Below are 21,756 nucleotides of genomic sequence, written 5' to 3' on the forward strand. Positions count from 1 at the left end.
CCTTTCAGCCAAGCTACTCAATACTGAACCTGCAGCCATAAACAGTTAAGTTCTAGACCTCAGCTGAATCTGGTAATGAATGGTGTTGCTGTTGAACAAGTTGAGGAGACTAAATTACTTGGTGTAAACTGTCATGGTCAAAAGATATAGATTCAATGGTTGTAAAGATTGGGAGAGGTCTGGCCGCAATAATGAGATGCTCTGCTTTTTTGACACAACACTCCAAATGTTCTGCAGGCTCTAGTTTTGTCTAATGTTGATTATTGTCCAGGCGTGTGGTCCAATGCTGCAAGGAAAGACCTAGTTAAGCTGCAGCTGGCCCAGAACAGAGCGGCACTCTTTGCTCTTAATTGTAATCAGAGGGCTGATATAAATACTATGCTGCCAGTCTCTCTTGGCTAAGAGTTGAGGAGAGACTGACTGCATCACTTCTTCTTTTCATAAGAACCATTATTTGTTGAAAATCCCAAATTGTTTGCATAGTCAACTTACACACAGCTCTGACACACACACTTACCCCAACAGACATGCCACCAGTGGTCTTTTCACAGTCCCCAAATCCATAACAAATTCAAGAAAGCGTACAGTATTATATAGAGCCCTATTTGCATGGAACTTCCTTCCATCTCATATTGCTAAAATAAATAGTAAACCTGGTTTAAAAAACAGAGAAAGGAACACCTCGCAGCACAACGCTTCTCCCCTATTTGACCTAGATAGTTTGTGTGTATGCATTGATATGTAGGCCACGTGTGCCTTTTTTAGGTAGTTCTGTCTTTGTGCTGATTGGTGTTCTGTATTATGTCATTCTGTATTATGTTTTATGTTTTTTTGTGGACCCCAGAGAGAGAGAGAGAGAGAGAGAGAGAGGGACAGATAGGGACAAAGAGGGACAGAGAGAGGGACAGAGAGAGAGAGAGAGAGAGAGAGAGAGAGAGAGAGAGAGAGAGAGATGGGGGACAGATAGGGACAGAGAGGGAGTGGGTCTGTGGACAGAGAGAGGATTAGAGCAAGAGGGACAGAGAGAGAGAGAGAGAGAGAGAGAGAGAGAGAGAGAGAGAGAGAGAGATAGGGACAGAGAGGGACAGAGAGGGACAGAGAGAGAGAGAGAGAGAGAGAGAGAGAGAGAGAGAGAGAGAGAGAGCGACAGAGAGCGACAGAGAGAGAGAGGGAGATAATTAAAATGCTGTGTCAGGCATTTCTGTTAATAGAGTACCAAATTTAATTTCCCAGTTCAACAAGCCTTGACTGTGTCCTATCAGAGACAGCTAATTGAGTGTCCCTATAAAACACCTGAGAACCAGCATCCTGTTGTTGGGTGCGGGGGGGATGTAGAGAGGAGAGGAGAGGAAGTGAGGTGAAGACTGGGTTGAGGTGAGGGAGGTGAGAGAGGGGTGGGGGTAGTGAGTGTTGGGGGTGGAGGTAGTGAGTGTTGGGATGAGGAAAGGAGGAAGTGAAAAGAGGGGGCTGTTAAGACTACCACTACTCTCACTGACGGAGAGTCCTAGAGAATGCATTTGGCATCATGGCTGCAAGGATGACTGTTCTTGGTCGGTCCATTTACATTTACATTTGAGTCATTTAGCAGATGTTTTTATACTATGTTAGAGTGACTTACAGTACAGTATCTTTCATTTGAATATAGCTAGGTGGGATAACCACATATCACAATCATAGTTGTGGCAGAGTACAACAATCTCCAAGAGCCAGGGAGACTCTCTTGTGCCAGGGCGACACGGCTTGCAAGTGAAACAAGAAACACAGCGCCGATTTAAATGGCAGCCGTGCTTCTATCCCCTAGGCATTAACCTCTCGCTCAACGTCAACAAAACAAAGGAGCTGATTGTGGACTTCAGAAAACAGCAGAGGAAGCACCCCCTATCCATATCGACGGAACCACAGTAGAGAAGGTGGAAAGCTTCAAGTTCCTCGCCGTACACATCACTGACAAACTGAAATGTTTCACCCTCACAGACAGTGAGGTGAAGAAGGCGCAACAGCACCTCTTCAACCTCAGGAAGCTGAAGAAATTTGGCTTGGCACCTAAAACCCTCACAAATTTTTACAGATGCACAATCGAGAGCATCCTGTTGGGCTGTATCACCGCCTGGTATGGCAACTGCACTGCCCGCAACCGCAGGGCTTTCCAGAGGGTGGTGCGGTCTGCCCAACGCATCATCAGGGGCAAAGTACTTTCCCTCCAGGACACCTACAGCCCCCGATGTCACAGGAAGGCCACAAATATCTTCAAGGACAACAACCACCCAAGCCACTGCCTGTTCACCCCGCTATCATCCAGAAGGTGCATCAAAGCTGGGACCGAGAGTCTGAAAAACAGCTTCTATCTCAAGGCCATCAGACTGTTAAATAGCCATCATTAGCACATTAGAGGTTGCTGCCCTATATACAGTGGGGCAAAAAAGTATTTAGTCAGCCACCAATTGTGAAAGTTGTCCCACTTAAAAAGATGAGAGAGGCCTGTAATTTTCATCATAGGTACACTTCAACTATAACAGACAAAATGAGAGAAAAAAATCCCCAAAATCACATTGTAGGATTTTTTATGAATTTATTTGCAAATGATGGTGGAAAATAAGTATTTGGTCAATAACAAAAGTTTATCTCAATACTTTGTTATATACCCTTTGTTGGCGATGACAGAGGTCAAACGTTTTCTGTCTTCACAAGATTTTCACACACTGTTGCTGACATTTTGGCCCATTCCTCCATGCAGATCTCCTCTAGAGCAGTGATGTTTTGGGGCTGTTGCTGGGCAACATGGAATCTCAACTCCCTCCAAAGATTTTCTATGGGGTTGAGATCTGGAGACTGGCTAGGCCACTCCAGGACCTTGAAATGCTTCTTACAAAGCCACTCCTTCATTGCTCGGGCGGTATGTTTGGGATCAATGTCATGCTGAAAGACCCAGCCACGTTTCATCTTCAATGCCCTTGCTGATGGAATGAGGTTTTCACTCAAGATCTCACAATACATGGCCCCATTCATTCTTTCCTTTACATGGATCAGTCGTCCTGGTCCCTTTGCAGAAAAACAGCCCCAAAGCATGATGTTTCCACCCCCATGCTTCACAGTAGGTATGGTGTTCTTCAATCAATCAATCACATTTTATTTATATAGCCCTTCGTACATCAGCTGATATCTCAAAGTGCTGTACAGAAACCCAGCCTAAAACCCCAAACAGCAAGCAATGCAGGTGTAGAAGCACGGTGGCTAGGAAAAACTCCCTAGAAAGGCCAAAACCTAGGAAGAAACCTAGAGAGGAACCAGGCTATGTGGGGTGGCCAGTCCTCTTCTGGCTGTGCCGGGTGGAGATTATAACAGAACATGGCCAAGATGTTCAAATGTTCATAAATGACCAGCATGGTCAAATAATAGTAAGGCAGAACAGTTGAAACTGGAGCAGCAGCATGGCCAGGTGGACTGGGGACAGCAAGGAGTCATCATGTCAGGTAGTCCTGGGGCATGGTCCTAGGGCTCAGATCAGATGAAACTGGAGCAGCAGCATGGCCAGGTGGACTGGGGACAGCGAGGAGTCATCATGTCAGGTAGTCCTGGGGCATGGTCCTAGGGCTCAGGTCAGATGAAACTGGAGCAGCAGCATGGCCAGGTGGACTGGGGACAGCGAGGAGCCATCATGTCAGGTAGTCCTGGAGCATGGTCCTAGGGCTCAGGTCCTCCGAGAGAGAGAAAGAAAGAAGGAGAGAATTAGAGAACGCACACTTAGATTCACACAGGACACCGAATAGGACAGGAGAAGTACTCCAGATATAACAAACTGACCCTAGCCCCCCGACACAAACTACTGCAGCATAAATACTGGAGGCTGAGACAGGAGGGTTCAGGAGACACTTTTTCTTTGGATGCAACTCAGCATTCTTTGTCCTCCAAACACGACGAGTTGAGTTTTTACCAAAAAGTTATATTTTGGTTTCATCTGACCATATGACACTCTCCCAATCTTCTTCTGGATCATCCAAATGCTCTCTAGCAAACTTCAGACGGGCCTGGCCATGTACTGGCTTAAGCAGGGGGACACGTCTGGCACTGCAGGATTTGAGTCCCTGGCAGGGTAGTGTGTTACTGATGGTAGGCTTTGTTACTTTGTTCCCAACTCTCTGCAGGTCATTCACTAGGTCCCCCCGTGTGGTTCTGGGATTTTTGCTCACCGTTCTTGTGATCATTTTGACCCCACAGGGTGAGATCTTGCATGGAGCCCCAGATCGAGGGAGATTATCAGTTGTCTTGTATGTCTTCCATTTCCTAATAATTGCTCCCACAGTTGATTTCTTTAAACCAAGCTGCTTACCTATTGCAGATTCGGTCTTCCCAGCCTGGTGCAGGTCTACAATTTTGTTTCTGGTGTCCTTTGACAGCTTTTTGGTCTTGGCCATAGTGGAGTTTGGAGTGTGACTGTTTGAGGTTGTGGACAGGTGTCTTTTATACTGATAACAAGTTCAAACAGGTGCCATTAATACAGGTAACGAGTGGAGGACAGAGGAGCCTCTTAAAGAAGAAGTTACACGTCTGTGAGAGCCAGAAATCTTGCTTGTTTGTAGGTGACCAAATACTTATTTTCCACCATAATTTGCAAATAAATTCATTAAAAATCCTACAATGTGATTTTCTGGATATTTTCTTTTTTAAGTTCAGGGACTTCGTTCAAGAACACAAGGTTGACTAAGAAAAGAAAAGCAGAACCTTACAACATGTAAACAATACGTGTCAATGAAATATAATTAGTGTCAGATAATAAATGCAATTATAATGCAATTATTTGCACAATAGTACAAATGTGTCTGCGAAAAACAGACATGTAAACAACAAACGTGTCTATGGAATAAAATGAAAGTGTCTAGTGTCTGACTCCTGAGATGTCTGTGGTCCCAGTCGTTCGGTCCCAATAGTTCATCCATGAAATCTGCTACAGGTGCCAGGGCCCTGTAGAGGATGAAAAGAGGGGTGGAAATTAGAGGAGTGTCTGTGGAGAGCAGTGTGCATGGTGAGGAGAGGAGGAAAGAGGACAACAGAATATGGGAGAGGGTATCAGAGTAAAGGAGGAGAGTCTGAAATGATTTGCCTCTGGGACAAGCTGGTGGCTCGGTACATGACGTTCTCCAGCCTTTGCAAGTGATGTGTCAAGGACTGAGTCTTTAACACTTTTCTCCCTTCGTCTCACAGCCCTGCTACTACTTGTGGCATTGGTGAGGAGCAGGCCAGTGGAGTAGGTCTTGGAGGTGGGCCCAGGATAGAACTTCCAAGGTCAGGCATGGCGATTGTTTCCTAAACTGTACTGCAGCTCAGTGCGGCAGATGGGCTGGGGGCTGACGACCAGTCAGTACTGGGGGATGAGGTAGTGCTGGGGGCCGGTGAACAGGCAGTGCTGGGCAAAACCTGGTGCTGTCCCCATTCACTGGTGTTTGTACCTTGAATAAAAAAGTAGAGGGCAAACAACACCGCTCAAACATTTGCAACATTTTTAACTAGCTGGACCTTTGACTTCGGTGTTACCAATGTGGGAAGCTTATGATTTACTATCTCTGACAAAATGATGTTTGATCAAAAAGATCTAAAGCTCTTTAGCTTAGTTGATTTAGCTTGCTTCCTCTGCACAAGTATGCTGCTAGGCTAGCTAGCCAGCGAAGTATCTAGTTAGCAAACATGGCTACTGTTTTCATCGACTACAGTAAAACATACTCTGGCGAAGACAGCATGTTGCTTTCCATCTTCCTATGCTTCAGGTGCCGAACAAGCCAGGGACATTTTTAGAGTAACCATTTCACCGGCATCTCCACTGCCGCCCTTGGTTCTTTTCTTTACCCCACTTTTTCTAACAAGTGATTGGGTGAGACCCCACAATCTCCCTCCATGAATTGGCCTTTAAATGCTAGTCTTTATATAATAGATAGGTAGAATAGTAGAGGTGCAGGTACTTCCACATTGAGTGACGGGCTGAATCGAGTAGAAGAAGAAGAAACCTGCGTCACCCCAACAGTTGAACAATCACAGAAAAAGGGGCGTAGACTTTGGTTACCGAACTTCAGCTTGCCTCAAAACATTTATCGGATGCACGAAAAGCCGAAAAGAAACATGCCAAAACGAACAACAACATCAGGAAATGTAGTAATATATGTATTAACTGTTCTGTACTGTTTCGGATGGGTAGCATGCGGACGCCTTTACAGTGGAAGGTTTAACAAAGGAGTTCAGATTCACAGTCCTGTCACCTATCTCAGCCTGTGTTTTTTCAAGGTTGGTGATCCCCAGACAGGCAGACACACATGCATGTACATGCACACACATACACACACGTTTGTTTTATTCTCCTTGTGGGGACCAAACCATTTTCCTACTTTTACTATCCTTGTGAGGACGTCTGGTCCCCACAAGGATAGAAAAACCAAAAGAACACACACACACACCCTCAAGCTCACTCAATCCTGAGTGATTCTCTCTACAGATGTAAGATCTTAATTTGAGCCAGTTTGCTACACCAGGAAAATAACCCTGCAGCAACAGGAAATGTGAATTATTGTGGATCATAATGAATTATTGTGTACAATAATTAATGGACAATTTTGTAGGTATTGATACAATTTCCGTAAGGGGAAATCAAGTCGGAAATTTCAAAGTGGAAATGACAAACTTCAGAAGCCTTTTTAAACCTCAAATACACTACATGTTTTAAATTTCCTCCATTGCGGGAAAGTTGTCTTGCAACAGGAAGATCAAATTAAGATCCTACTTCTGTAAATGCTGTCCTATAATTATTTTAAATGTAGGATAGCAGCCTGAATCTTAAAGTGGTGACTTGTATCATACACCATCATTTCAGATTCATCTGACAGAAATGAACATGATATTAAGTATTGATCGCTCTGTAACCCAGAAGTTTTTTTTAAGTGCAACGATTTGACTGAAAGGAATGCATCTAGCTTGGGGGTTCGGGGCTGAACTTTTTTTTTAGACTACTGAGACATTGCTCTGCTGTGCATCTACAGTGCTTTCTTCTTTTGACATTTTGCCCTCCAGTGTTTCTTAACCATATGCCACACTTCTGCTTCTCTATCTCTTTGACTTTTCTTTTTTCTCTCCCTCTTTCAACGTCTTCCCTCCAGAACTTGCATGGGCAGTAGTTAGTAAACAAAACAACATTGCGGGTTTGATTGAATGTCCCTCCCTGCTCCCTACTCCAGCTTCCTACGGCATCAGCATGACCACGACAACACTACCCTGAGCACAGAACCCTATTACTTCTGTTGCAAATCATTAGAGAAAAAATGCTCCTTGCACAATTACAGAGCAAGATCATGACAAAACTGCTGGTCAAGAATATTGTGTGTGAGCGTGTGCGTGAGTGAGTGCTGTTTGTGTGTACATGTTGCGTGTGCTCGTGCGTGGGTGTTTGCGCTTGTGTCGGTGTCTGTGTATTCATGTGTGCGTGCTTGCGCATGTGTGTGTACGTGCTCTTTCACTTTCTCTCTGTCGACTGACTTAATCGCCAGGCGTTTGTTGCGGTCCTCACCTCTATTGTCAGGCATCAGAGCAGCCTGTTCTTTGTTGCCTTCACGCTGCCACGGCCTGAATATTATTCTCTGGATGCATGTACAACCCATTCCTCTCCTAAAAGAGGAATACAACTAAAATATGCATGAACAGCTAGGAGTTTTTAGGAATTTATACATTTTTTTGCACATCTTTTAGCTCCCACTGTCTGTGTGTGCGCTCGTTTGCGTCACTGGAAACTGGAGATGGATTAGGCTGTCTGATCAAAAACGCTTCTTTGATGAATGGGTTAAATAATAGGCTATTTGTGTAGATAATCCTTTAAGAAAACAAATGGTCGAAACCTCATGTCGCTATCATCAGTTCTTACCCTTGTAGGATGGTCAAAATTAGGCCGAGAAAAAAAGTGGTCAAAAATCTGGAAAATAGCATCACGTCAGCTAAACTGGATGCTGTGCGAGAATTAAGGCTACCTGGCAGGTTTACCATTGAACTCGACATCTTTCTAATCAAATCCAGAGGACACAAAACAATGTAGTACATAGAGATAAAAATAGATATCGATTTTGAGACATGACATGTAGTATTTTCATATTTGAGTATACACAATTCATATTAAAGGTGCTACACACAGGATTTTGGGGAATTATTGCATTGTAATTTCAGAATATTTACATAATGTCTACCACTAATAGCGGACTGATGGTGTTTCACAGTATTACTTACCCACCAGTGTTGTGATTGGCTGTGAGTTTCGCCTATTGATTTCTTCCACTGGAGGGGCATCTGTTTTCAACCTGGGAAAGCTGTTCTGACTGTGGCTGTGTTATCTAGTGGAAATCGCTCATTTCCTGGTTGCTAAAGTTCCACACTGTTCACTCAATTTCAGTTTATGTGAGAAAACAAGCACTGAATAGTGTAGGGGATCACTGTACCATCTAAATCGCTGTGAAATATATTTTCAATCACAAAACAAAAAATATCGTTTTTACAGCTGTTTGAAGCTGGTGGACCAAAACCAAAAATAACTTTCATTTTGGTCCACAAGCATCAAAAAGCTGAAAAAACAATATTTTTAGTTATATTTTTTGTTATCACAGCGATTTAGATGGTACAATGATGTGTGCCTGCCACCCCCTATAAATACCTGGGCCATAGCATCATTTCCTCAAGACTCTTCCCGAAGCTACAAGGCAACTGACAGCTGGACTAGCATAGTCCCTAGCTCAGAGGACTTTGGTAACTTGAGTAAACTTCATTCTATTTTTCTTGAGGGACTATGCTAGTCATTCAATGGGATGACAATAACAGAGTAAGTCAGTTCTCGTAAGATACAGCCTACAGCAACACATCACTATAGGTGCTCAGCCCAACCACAGCTTACTTTGTTAAGAGAGAAGGGTTCATGCGACCAAGGGGCAGGACCTTTGGTAAGAAGGCAATATTAGTCCTAGACGATAACACTGATCACTAACAGACAAACCATGGAGCTCACCAACTCTCTTGGTAGAGGCAATGGCCACCAGAAATGCTCTTAAGACAGAGATGTTTAAAGTCTATAGCATTGAAGGGCGGTCTGGATAGTACTCCAAGAACCAGATTCAAAACCCATTTGGGAACTGAGGAGGCTCCTGAGGGGCGTAATTGACGGACTCCCAATCTGGCCATAAGTGGGTGGCTTCCAAGCGGCCCACCCTGCTCTTTATCATGACATGATGAACTTGCTGTTGCATACACATTAAGTGTGGATGCAGCCCTGTCAGCATCAAACAAAGACCTTGAGAACTGGAGCAAGTTTCTGGAACAACCCGCTGCTCCCCACACCACTGGCAGAACACACGCCACCTTGTGTCATAGGTTGACGTGGTGGAGGGGGCCCTGCCACTCTGTAAGATGTTAACAGAGGGCTCAAGATCTAAACAAGACCATTTTCGCTGTTCAGTGAACATGCCCACAGCGGCAGGCAGGAGGGAATCACCTCTGCCTGTGAAAATAGGTCCGGCCTCCGAGGTAGTTCCCATGCTGTCCCCGCTAGGATTGCTCAACCAGTGGTGTCTCGGGCGATCAGAAAGATTTGGTGGCCCGCTTCTCTGATTCTGTCCAGAGTTGTTGGAATCACTCGAGGGCCAGGGCCTCCAGGCTGAGTGTTCGGGGGGGTTGGATATCGAGAACCAGATCCACCTCTGCTTCCCCAAAGATTCCCCACATGCGACTCACTATTCAGGGACGTAGTAGCCAATTCCCTTTTGGAAGGCCTTCCCTGGTCAGCATGTCTGCAGCATTGTTCAGAATCCCGGGGAGGTGCACAGCTCTTAGTGAGGCCAGATTCTGCTGTGACCGCAGCAGAAGGGTATGTGCCATCTGGTGGAGGCGGATGGAACCCAGACCCCCTTGGTGGTTTATGTATGCTACCAACGTGGTGTTGTCTGTCTGTACCAGCACATGTTTATCCTGCAGTTGTGGGAGAAAATTGAGCAGAGCTAATTGGACTGCTTTCAACTCCAGCATATTTATGTGGAGTATGGACCAGCTGAGGTTCCATGTCCCACTGACGGCCCTCCCCCTCGATAGTTCTCCCCAGCCTGTCAAGGAGATGTCTGTTTGAGCCACTTCCCTATGATGGACTCTGCCCAGGCGTATCCCACCTGAAAGGAAATCCAGGGATCGCCATCTTGCCAGTGATCACTTGCATTCCTTGGACACAGTCAGACGAATATACCTGTGTTCCTTGGGATGGAAACCTTGAGCATTGAACTACATCTGCAGGGGTCTCAAGTGTAGGAGGCCCTGTGGGGTCAGAAGAAAGGCTGCAGAGAGGAGACCCATCAGTCTCTGACACTGAAGAACAGTCACCTTCTGGTCTTGGACAAAAGGATTGAGATCTACAATTTTCTGGGCTCGCTCTTGGGTGAGGTGAGCCCTCATTGCAGACGAGTGGCTCTGCACGCACATGAACGTCACCGTTTGAGTGGGGACTAGGTGGCTTTTTTGCATGTTCATCTTGAGGACTAGCTCTGAGATGTGCTTCAGGAGAGATGTTTTGTCTGCTCCTGCCTGTTCTCGTGAATGAGCACAGATTAGCCATTCATCTAGGTAATTCAGTACCGTCATCCCCTGTGATGTTAGGGGGGCTAGAGAGGCATGCATGCCTTCTGTGAATGTACTTGGTGCCAAGGAGAAGAAGAAAGGTTGCACTTGGTACTCGTACACCATGCCGTTGAAAGCAAAGCACAGGAACTTCCTGTAAGCTGGGTGGATCGGTACATGGAAGTAGTCATCTGTTAAGTTGACATTGCTGAACCACTGGCCTGTGCTAATATACTGTAAGATGCGGGACAGAGATAGCATCTTGAAGAGGAGTGTTTTCATGCACCGGTTGAAAAGCGTCAAGTCCTGGATGAGGCGAAAACCACCCTCTTGGGGCTAGGAAATATAATCTATAGAACCCACTGTGCTGTTGTCTGATTGCATTCTTCTCCAGCAGGGAGGCAATCTCCATCTGGAGAGCTTATCTTTTCAGGGGGTTGGCGGTTGTAGTTGACCAAATCCCTCTGAAAGGTGGTGGCTAGCATCGGAAGTGGAGTTTGTACCGCTGTAATACTGTTTCCAGCACCGAGGGGGACTCCACAGGCAGAAGAAACCAATGCCGGAGTCACACCCATCAGGACGACTGAGGAGGCCCGTCCTTCTACAGAGGGCTGGTGCTTGTGGTGCCTCTGCCTGTGCTGGTGGTGGTGCCACTGTTGACCTGGGGTCTGTTGACGTGGCTGATCAGGGCATTCCTGGTTAGGGGGAGGGCCCATGTGCCCTTTCAAGGCAGAGGAGAGCTGAGGTCTAGACTGCAATGGTCTTTGGGTAGGGTAATGCGGGGCAGGGGACCCATGAAAAACTGCAGAGTCTTTCTGTCCTTCTGCAACTTGGCCTGGGGAAATGGGGAGGTCCATAAAGGGTTTCTTCACGGAGGTCGACATCTTTGTGTGTGAGAGCCAAAGCTGTCTGTGTTACAAGATGACCGTAGACAGGGGTTTTCCATTAGCAAGTGACATCTCAGCATTTAAGAGGGAGAGGAGTATGGACACCTGAGTCATTTCAGCCATCTGCCCAGGGTCACCGTTGATGGACAAGTGAGCTCTCAGACCATGCAGGTATGTCTGCAGCAGAGTGGTCGCATTCATAAGGCGGGCCACCATGGCCAAGGTCAGGAAGGTGTCCTTTAATTGGACATCAGCAGCCTGGTGAGGCCCTGGAGGACTGCAGGGAGACTTACCAATGATCTCCTTGTCTATGGGTATTCATCCAGTCCCAACTCCTCGGGGGAAGCCATGAAGTTCCATGGCTTGCATTGGCTTAAGACATGGAACCTTGAGTTCACATTAGCCCAAGTCTGACACAGTTCCTTGGGGAACTTGGGGCACTGAGGTATGTACACTCTGCCCGGTCTGCTGTTAAGGTCTGGTTTAATATCCAGAGCTTTCAAAACCCCAGAGGGGAGCTCCTGCATACAGTGTGAACTGCAGAAGTGGGTGCTTCACTCTCAGCCCTCTCTGAGAACATGGATCGCTGACCCAGAACTGGCCTCAGAGGTCTCTTCATCTAGGTCATTACCAGGAAAGATGGAGATAGCATCAGGATCCTGTCTTAAGTCTTCAACGGAGCCTGTCAGGCTGAGAGAGTGGAGATAGGAAGACAGAGAGGCTGCCTGGGCCTCCAACTCATCCAGAGTAGGTCCCCTGTCCTTCTTGGACTGCTTGTTGGGCGTGCCCGCTGCTGAGCAGGGTTGTTTACGCTTGAGACCGCTCCCGGAGCCTCTAGTGTTTGTCTCCCTCATCATAGCTAATCGTGAATCGCATAGACGTGGGCCAAGAATAGCACAATACATGCAGTTCAAGGGAGACTCCACAGCCTAAATGGCTGGCTCTAAACCCAGTAGTATGGCATGGTGGAGAATCTTCTCTATGTTTAGACAGAATCAGAAATACAGATATGTCTTATAGAACATATTATACTATACCAGGTGTAAGTATAAAGTAGTTCTGTTCTCAGGGCAATATGTGAATTAAGTAATAATATATTCTATGGATATCAAAATATATTAGGGAAATTCCACTGACAATCCCCAAAAAGTATGGATGTGAGGAGGCAGACTCAATTGACACAGTGAATGACTGTGTGAGGAGGGGTCTTTAAGAACAGACTGGTGTGTGAAATTAGTGAGAGGCATGTGCTCTGAATCTCACTCTGCCACCGGCTACAGCTCGAGCCAGTAATGGGACTTTGCAAGCTAGTATGCGAAGCCTGAACATTGAGGTGCGACTCGGCAATCAACCCGTCCTACTTCTGGAAAGAAACATATTTAGCTAGATAACACACAGTCTCCCCTAGCCTGGGTAGGCGCGATACCCAGCCTGAATCTCCAGAGAGAAGAGGCTAGCGTCCAGCTGAAGTGAACAAGCAACATGTCACGCAATTAGCCAGGAGGCTAACCAGTGGACAGAAACAGACAAGACAACAAAGCCATGTGCAATGTACAGGCTGGCCCAACCCGTTCACCCTACTTCGTAGCACGGTGTCGACCTGTAAGAAAAAACTGAACCGGCAACAAAACACTGCAGAGCACTCATGGGAGGAGCAAGCTTTGCCCAAAATGGAGTATACTCCAAACACTCAGTGAATAACTCACTTAAAGAGTCTTCTACATTCACTTCACGCTCACTTCCAGGTGCCGAGGGAAGAAAACAGGAAGTGATGCTCGGCGCCCTGGTATTTACAGGGGGTGGGGGGCATGCGCATCACTCCCGTGCCATGGAATTACTCTGAAATTAATCTTTATATCCCATTGATTGACTAGCATGGTCCCTCAAGCAAAATACAACTGGGCTACATAATTGGGACAATGCCAAATAGCGAAGCTTCTGCGGTGGTGTTCAAATGTAAGTAAGTCGTTTTTGTTCTCCCTGCATTGATTATTGCATCATTGGCTACATCTTTGAAAACAGAAGGAGCTTCTTTTTTTCTACCAAAGTGAAGTTCTGTTTTCTCATTGAAAGTGTTTCTTGTTCTCTTGGCCTTCGTCAGAGCTTTTAAACCGTATTTTTATTTGTGAATATGTCGGCACCGGGGAAGCGGGATGTGTCGGCACCGGGGAAACGGGATGTGTCGGCACCGGGGACACGGGATGTGTCTGCACCGGGGAAACGGGATGTGTCGGCACCGGGGAAACGGGATGTGTCGGTACCGGGGAAACGGGATGTGTCAGCACCGGGGAAACGGGATGTGTCGGCACCGGGGACACGGGATGTGTCAGCACCGGGGACACGGGATGTGACTGCGTTATTGATGTCATGTTAATCAGGGCTTTTGATTTGAACGTATGGCTTGTTTTAGTTTTGTAGGCTAAGTTACCTATTTCATTATTTACTTTATGGATCAAACCTTAGCAGTCATCCTGATCTCGTTCCCAATGATCAGTGTTACGATAAATGAGTGAAGAGGTGTGGAGTCAGGCGCAGAGAGCAAAATATGTGAGAAAAAACACGCTTTAATGTCCAGTAAAAATAACATGAACAAAAGTAGGAAAACAAATGATCAGAAATATAAACGGACAGCGCGAACCCAAAATGCTAACAAAATACCCTCAATCACAGAACAGACGAACAAGCCCGCACGAAACAGAAGCGGGCTGAACAAACTTATATAACCCCACCCTAACAACCAAACAAGAAACAGGTGATACCAATCAGACAAAACCAAAGGAACACAGAACAACAGATCGGTGATAGCTTGTAGACTGGCGACGACGACCGCCGAGCGCCACCCGAACAAGAAGGGGAGTCACCTTCGGTAATATTCGTGACATTACCCCCCCTCTGACGCGCAGCTCCCACAGCGTGCCGACGCCGGCCTCGGGGACGACCCGGGGGCCGAGGCGCCGGGCGATCCGGACGGAGACGATGGAACTCTCTCAACATAGATGGATCTAGAATATCCCCCACCGAAACCCAGCACCTCTCCTCCGGACCATACCCCTCCCAGTCAACGAGGTACTGCAAGCCCCTCACCCGGCGTCTCGAGTCCAGAATAGCTCGTATCGTGTACGCCGGGGACCCCCCGATGTCCAGAGGGGGCGGAGGAACTTCCGGAACCTCACCTTCCTGCATGGGACCAGCTACCACAGGCCTGAGAAGAGACACATGAAACGAGGGGTTAATACGATAATACGAAGGAAATAATAATCGATAACAAACCTCGTTTATTCTCCTCAGGACTTTAAATGGCCCTATCCACTGCGGACCCAGCTTCCGGCAGGGCAAGCGGAGGGGCAGGCTTCGGGTTGAGAGCCAGACCCTGTCCCCAGGTGCAAACACAGGGGCCTCACTGAGGTGACGGTCAGCGCTCTTCTTCTGCCTTACACTAGCTTGGCGTAATGACTCTTGGACAGCCCTCCAGGTCTCCTTAGAGCGCTGCACCCACTCCTCCACCGCGGGAGCCTCAGTCTGGCTCTGATGCCACGGTGCCAGGACTGGCTGGTACCCCAGCACGCACTCAAATGGTGACATGTTGGTAGAGGAGTGGCTTAGTGAGTTCTGGGCCATTTCTGGGCCCAGGGAATATATCTCGCCCACTCCCCTGGCCGGTCCTGGCAATACGACCGCAGAAACCTACCCACTTCCTGGTTCACTCTCTCCACCTGCCCATTACTCTCCGGGTGGTACCCTGAGGTCAGGCTGACCGAGACCCCCAGACGTTCCATAAATGCCCTCCATACATGGGAGATAAACTGGGGGCCCCGATCAGAAACTATATACTCGGGCACCCCATAGTGCCGGAAGACATGGGTGAAAAGAGCTTCCGCAGTCTGTAGGGCCGTAGGGAGACCAGGCAATGGGATAAGACGGCAGGACTTAGAGAACCGTTCCACAACGACCAGGATCGTTGTGTTACCCTGAGAGGGGGGAAGGTCAGTAAGAAAATCCACCGATAGATGGGTCCACGGCCGTTGTGGAACGGGAAGAGGTTGTAATTTACCTCGTGGCAGGTGTCTAGGAGCCTTACTCTGGGCGCACACCGAACAGGAGGAGACATAGAATCGCACATCCCTCACCAAAGTGGGCCACCAGTACTTCCTCTGAAGACCTCGCACTGTCCTAAAAATACCTGGGTGACGCGACGAGGGTAGACAATGAGCCCATCGAATCAATTGTTCACGAACAGCGAGCGGCACGTACCTACGACCCTCTGGACACTGTGGAGGCGCAGGTTCCTCCCTTAGCGCCCGCTCGATGTCCGCGTCCACATCCCATACTACTGGTGCCACCAGCTTAGCTGCCAGAATGATGGGAGTAGGATCGATGGACCTGTCCTCAGTGTCATAGAGTCTTGACAGCGCGTCGGCCTTAGTGTTGAGGGAACCTGGTCTATACGAGATCGTAAAACGAAATCTGGTGAAATACATGGCCCACCTTGCCTGACGAGGATTCCGTCTCCTAGCTGATCGGATATACTCCAGGTTACGGTGGTCAGTCCAGATGAGGAAAGGGTGCTTAGCCCCCTCAAGCCAGTGTCTCCACACCTTCAGAGCCATAACCATAGCCAACAACTCCCTATCCCCCACATCATAATTCCGCTCCGCTGGCCAGAGTTTCTTCGAAAAAAAGGCACAGGGGCGGAGCTTCGGTGACGCACCCGAACGCTGTGAGAGCATCGCTCCAACCCCAGCCTCGGATGCGTGCACCTCTACTATAAACGCCAAAGAAGGGTCCGGATGCGCCAACACCGGCGCCTAAGTGAACATCGCCTTCAACCTATGAAAAGCTCAGTCCGCCTCTGCTGACCACTGCAAACGCACCGGCCCCCCCTTCAGCAGTGAGGTAATAGTGGCAGCTACCTGACCACAACCCCGGATAAACCTCCGGTAGTAATTGGCAAACCCTAAGAACCGCTGCACCTCCTTTACCATGGTCGGAGTCGGCCAATTACGCACGGCCTTTACGCGGTCACCTTCCATTACCAACCCAGAGCTGGAAATGCGATAACCCAGGAAGGAAACTGATCGTTTGGAAAACTCACATTTCTCCGCCTTCACATACAGGTCATGCTCCAGCAGTCGTCTAAGAACCTTGCGCACCAGAGACACATGCGCAGTGCGTGTAGCGGAGTAGATCAAAATATCTTCAATATACACCACTACACCCTGTCCGTGCAGGTCTCTGATGAGGATTGAAATGTAGCTGGAGCATTCTTTAAACCGTATGGCATGACGAGGTACTCATAATGGCCAGAAGTAGTGCTAAATGCAATTTTCCACTCATCTCCCTCCCGAATACGCACCAGATTATAAGCACTCCTGAGATCCAGTTTAGTGAAGAACTGCGCTCTGTGAAATGATTCCACTGCCGTAGCAATGAGAGGTAGTGGGTAACTAAAACCCACCGTGATGGAATTTAGACCTCTATAATCAATACACGGACGCAAACCACCATCCTTTTTCTTCACAAAAAAGAAACTCGAAGAGACAGGTGACATGGAGGGCCGAATGTACCCCTGTCCCAGAGCCTCGGTGATATATGTTTCCATAGCCACCGTCTCCTCCTGGGACAAAGGATACACATGACTCCTGGGGAGTGCAGCGTTACCCTGGAGGTTTATCACGCAAACCCCCTGCCTATGGGGTGGTAATTAGGTTGCCTTCTTTTTACTGAAAGCGATAGCCAAATCGTCATACTCAGCTGGAATGCGCACGGTGGAAACCTGGTCTGGACTCTCCACCGTTGTCGCACCGATGGAAACCCCTACACACCTGCCTGAACACTCATCAGACCACCCCTGGAGAGTTCCCTGTTTCCACGAAATCGTAGGATTATGAATAGCTAGCCAGGGAATCCCCAGCACCACTGGAAACGCAGGTGAATCGATAAGGAACAAACTAATTAGCTCCTTGTGATTCCCCTGCGTAATCATCTCCAACGAAATTGTGGCTTTCCTCACCAGCCCTGACCCTAATGGTCGACTATCTAAAGAGTGCACGGGAAAAGAGGGGTCTAATTTTACTAACGGAATCCTCAACCTCTGAGCGAGTCCGCGATCTATAAAGTTTCCAGCTGCGCCTGAATCTACCAGTGCCTTATGCTGGAGAGAAGGATAATAATTAAGGAAACAAATTAATAAGAACATGTGACCAACAGGAAACTCTGGGAGAGTGTGGTGCTTACTCACCTGGGGTGACCGAGAAGTGTTCTGCCTGCCTTCTCGATTCCCAGGTGAATTCCTCCAGCACCGATCAGACGTGTGCCCTCTCCGGCCACAACTGGTACAGGAGGAGTTTCCTCCTCCGATCTCCCTAGACGCGGTCCCTCCTAGCTCCATCGGGATGGGAGCAGGAGGGTCAGGAGGTAGAACTGACAGGACCCTTTCAGAACGTCCGCGAGCAGCTATCAGATGGTCCAACCGGATCGACAGGTCTATCAGTCCATCCAGGCTAAGTGTAGTGTCCCGACAGGCCAGCTCCCTGCGGACGTCCTCTCTCAGGCTACACCTGTAATGATCTATCAGGGCCCTGTCGTTCCACCCTGCTCCAGCGGCCAAGGTCCGGAACTCCAGCGCGAAGTCCTGCGGGCTCATCGTCCCCTGTCTGAGATGGAACAACGAACACGGCCCTGAAACGGTGGGTAAACTCCGGGTAATTGCCCTTGGCTGAGTCGGGCCCGTTCCAGACCGCATTAGCCCACTCCAGGGCTCTACCCGTAAGGCAGGTGATGGTGATGAGAACACACACGCTCTCCTCGTCCGAGGGAGCCGGCCGAACGGTAGGTAGATGTCTAGTTGAAGCAGGAATCCCTGGCACCCCATCGCTGCTCCATCGTACTCCCTCGGAGGCGTAATGCGCAGAGCGCTGGGACCGGATCCAGATGGGGGAGATGGTAGAGTTGCTGGTGGGAGGGTCGGTGGGGTAGTAGGGAAACCATTCCTCTCCCAACGATCCATCCTCTCCATCATTTGATCCATCGCTGATCCTAGGCGATGGAGGATGGACGTGTGATGAAGGACTCTCCCCTCCATCGTGGGAAGAGGAGTGGTCGCTGCTCCTGCTGACTCCATATCGTGGTGCGGGCTTCTGTTACGATAAATGACTGAAGAGGTGTGGAGTCAGGCGCAGAGAGCAAAAGATGTGGGAAAAAACACGCTGTAATGTCCAGTAAAAATAACATGAACAAAAGTAGGAAAACAAATGATCAGAAATATAAACGGACAGCGCGAACCCAAAATGCAAACAAAATACACTCAATCACAGAACAGACGAACAAGCCCGCACGAAACAGAAGCGGGCTGAACAAACTTATATAACCCCACCCTAACAACCAAACAAGAAACAGGTGATACCAATCAGACAAAACCAAAGGAACACAGAACAACGGATCGGTGATAGCTAGTCAACCGGCGACGACGACCGCCGAGCGCCACCCGAACAAGAAGGGGAGTCACCTTCGGTAATATTCGTGACAATCAGTGCTTTAGTTTGAAACGTTTTGGTGTGTGTACAAGGCTATTTGATTCAATGTATATATATGTTATAGCACTTTGGTTTCACTAATAAATACATTATTGTCTGTTTATGTCTTCAGTCCCTTTTAAATAGGTATAGGTCAAATGTAATAGTCTGCCAATAACCAGCCTCAGTAGGACTATAACTCCATTCCTATTCTACTCAGAGTTTAAAGAAATTGGAAATGAGGCTGGTTAATGCGATGCATGTCTGTTGAATTTGGAAAAATTATTCCGCACTCGGCCACGCCCCACCTACTCAGCCATTCAGGAACTACTACTGCGTTGCGGCCATGGCATACTGCATACTTTTCACTAAACTATCTATACATGCTAAACAGTATGCAACGATGAGTACATAGTATGCAGTTTATGTATATAGTACGCTCTCTGTCCCTTCCTTCTGTCAACATGTCCTATTTCCTGTGAAGTGTGTGTGTGTGTGTGTGTGTGTGTGTGTGTGTGTGTGTGTGTGTGTGTGTGTGTGTGTGTGTGTGTGTGTGTGTGTGTGTGTGTGTGTGTGTGTGTGTGTGTGTGTGTGTGTGTGTGTGTGTGTGTGTGTGTGTGTGTGTGTGTGTGTGTGTGTGTGTGCGTGCGTGCGTGCGTGCGTGCGTGCGTGTGTGTGTGTGTGTGTGTGTGTGCGTGTGTGTGTGTACGTGTGTGTACGTGTGTGTATGAGCGTTGCTTGCGTGGAACAAGCCATCTGCTCCATAATGCGGTAATTAGCAGAAAAAATTGAATGCCGTCATCCCCCCTCCCTGAAATGTTGTCAGCAACGCCTCAGTTGCCATGGGACGTCGCTGGGGTAACCTTGTCGCTAGGTTGCAACGTTCCTTTTGATTTTCTGTTGTTTCGTGTCCTGGTGGAGAGAGTTCTGTTCATGCGCTGTTTGTCTGTCTGTTTGTCTGTCTGTCTGTCTGTTTGTCTGTCTGTCCGCTCGATGTGAACTCACTGGGGCAGAAAGCATGACAGGCTCAGAAATAAAAAGGAACATGACATTTTTACCCAAACACAAATTTTCTCAGGAACCCCTTAGTCCTCATCTCCTCTTAGAATATCTACATCTAAGAGATAGACCCCCTTTACCTGAACAAATCTCAAGCTCCCTTGAATCCCATCTGCCTTTCTTTCTCCACCTGCTAACTCCTTCTCTCCCCCTCTCTTTGTCTCAGGGTCTGATTCTCTCCAATATCATGTGAGATCTGCCTGTGTGTTAGAGACAGTGATAACTCACATGCCAAATGTCTCCTTTTTCTTTTTTATTCTTCCATTGTAAAAATATAGTTTGTTGTCATTTGAGGCTGGTGCAAAAGTGTAATCACAGAAACCAATCGGTCAAGTTTATGGGTCATAGACGTCAATGACTTTCATATGAGAAGAGTTTAAGGCATAGAGAGAATGTGAACCAGAGGTTTCACTCTACAGACTGATGGTTCAGAAATCATTCTTAATGCAACTGGGTTGTTGACAGATAAGACAGGGTTTGAAGAGAGGGCAGACAGAGGCAGTTGATCTGCATGGCTCAGTATGTGTGTGCGTGTGTGTGTGTGTGTGTGTGTGTGTGTGTGTGTGTGTGTGTGTGTGTGTGTGTGTGTGTGTGTGTGTGTGTGTGTGTGTGTGTGTGTGTGTGTGTGTGTGTGTGTGTGTGTGTGTGTGTGTGTGTGTGTGTGTTGTTGGAGTTGAGCATTATGGTGTGAAAGACAGTGATGCCAATCCAACTCCCAACCCCACTGTTTTCCTTGTATTCATATCTCTCTCTTTCTCTCTGTCTCTCCTCTCCCTCTCCCTGCAGCCTCCTTTGGAAACATCTCTTAGCTCATCCCTCCGTCCGTTTGGCAGCCCTCACTCTCCTCTGCTATTTCCAGTAGCCATGGAAGGACCTGCTCACTCCAGATATGTGAACGCAGAGTAGGGCTGTGAGAGGAGGGAAGAAAGGAGGGGAGAGAGGACAGAAAAGAAGAGAGAAGAGGAGCCTTTAGACTACATGCCAAACACACTAAAGGAGGTTTCCCATTCAACAAGGCCAAACTGGTTTAAATGATGAGAGAGAGAGAGAGAGAGAGAGAGAGAGAGAGAGAGAGAGAGAGAGAGAGAGAGAGAGAGAGAGAGAGAGAGAGAGAGAGAGAGAGAGAGAGAGAGAGAGACAGAGAGAGAGAGAGAGAGAGAGAGAGAGAGAGAGAGAGAGAGAGAGAGAGAGAGAGAGAGAGAGAGAGAGAGAGAGACAGAGAGACAGAGAGAGAGAGAGAGAGAGAGAGAGAGAGAGAGAGAGAGAGAGAGAGAGAGAGAGAGAGAGAGAGAGAGAGAGAGACAGAGACAGAGACAGAGAGAGAGAGAGAGAGAGAGAGAGAGAGAGAGAGAGAGAGAGAGAGAGAGAGAGAGAGAGAGAGAGAGAGAGAGAGAGAGAGAGAGAGAGAGAGAGAGAGAGAGGTGCTGAATACAAGGGCACACACTGTAACATAGATATAAATGTTTGAAAGGATATTGACAATGTAGACAAATTAGATCTTAACTACAACAGATTCCCCCCTTTTTGGTTAATTGTTTTGTTTTGGGGTGTAGAGAGGAGTATTGTTACTGATCAATTACTGTAGTTCATTATGGTGGGTGCATTACTCCAAGGTTGGTGGAAAGCAAATGCAGCAAACTACTGAATGTCAATGTCTCTGTATCATACTCACATCACAACCCGACTGT

The 21,756-nt window shown here is 47.7% G+C and overlaps 1 protein-coding gene across 1 annotated transcript in view; it reads left to right on the forward strand.

The window, feature by feature from the left end:
* Positions 1-21,270, forward strand: part of LOC127912479 (sterile alpha motif domain-containing protein 10-like) — a 183,820-nt gene extending 162,550 nt beyond the window's left edge. Inside the window, exon 5 of the mRNA XM_052481880.1 lies at positions 20,855-21,270. Coding sequence (XP_052337840.1) covers positions 20,855-20,877 — 23 coding nt within the window. The 3' untranslated portion in view covers positions 20,878-21,270. The remainder of the gene's footprint in view (positions 1-20,854) is intronic.
* The last annotated feature ends 486 nt before the right edge of the window (positions 21,271-21,756 follow it).

The sequence above is a fragment of the Oncorhynchus keta genome, chromosome 27 (genome assembly GCF_023373465.1).
Source record: "Oncorhynchus keta strain PuntledgeMale-10-30-2019 chromosome 27, Oket_V2, whole genome shotgun sequence".
Lineage (NCBI taxonomy): Eukaryota > Metazoa > Chordata > Actinopteri > Salmoniformes > Salmonidae > Oncorhynchus > Oncorhynchus keta.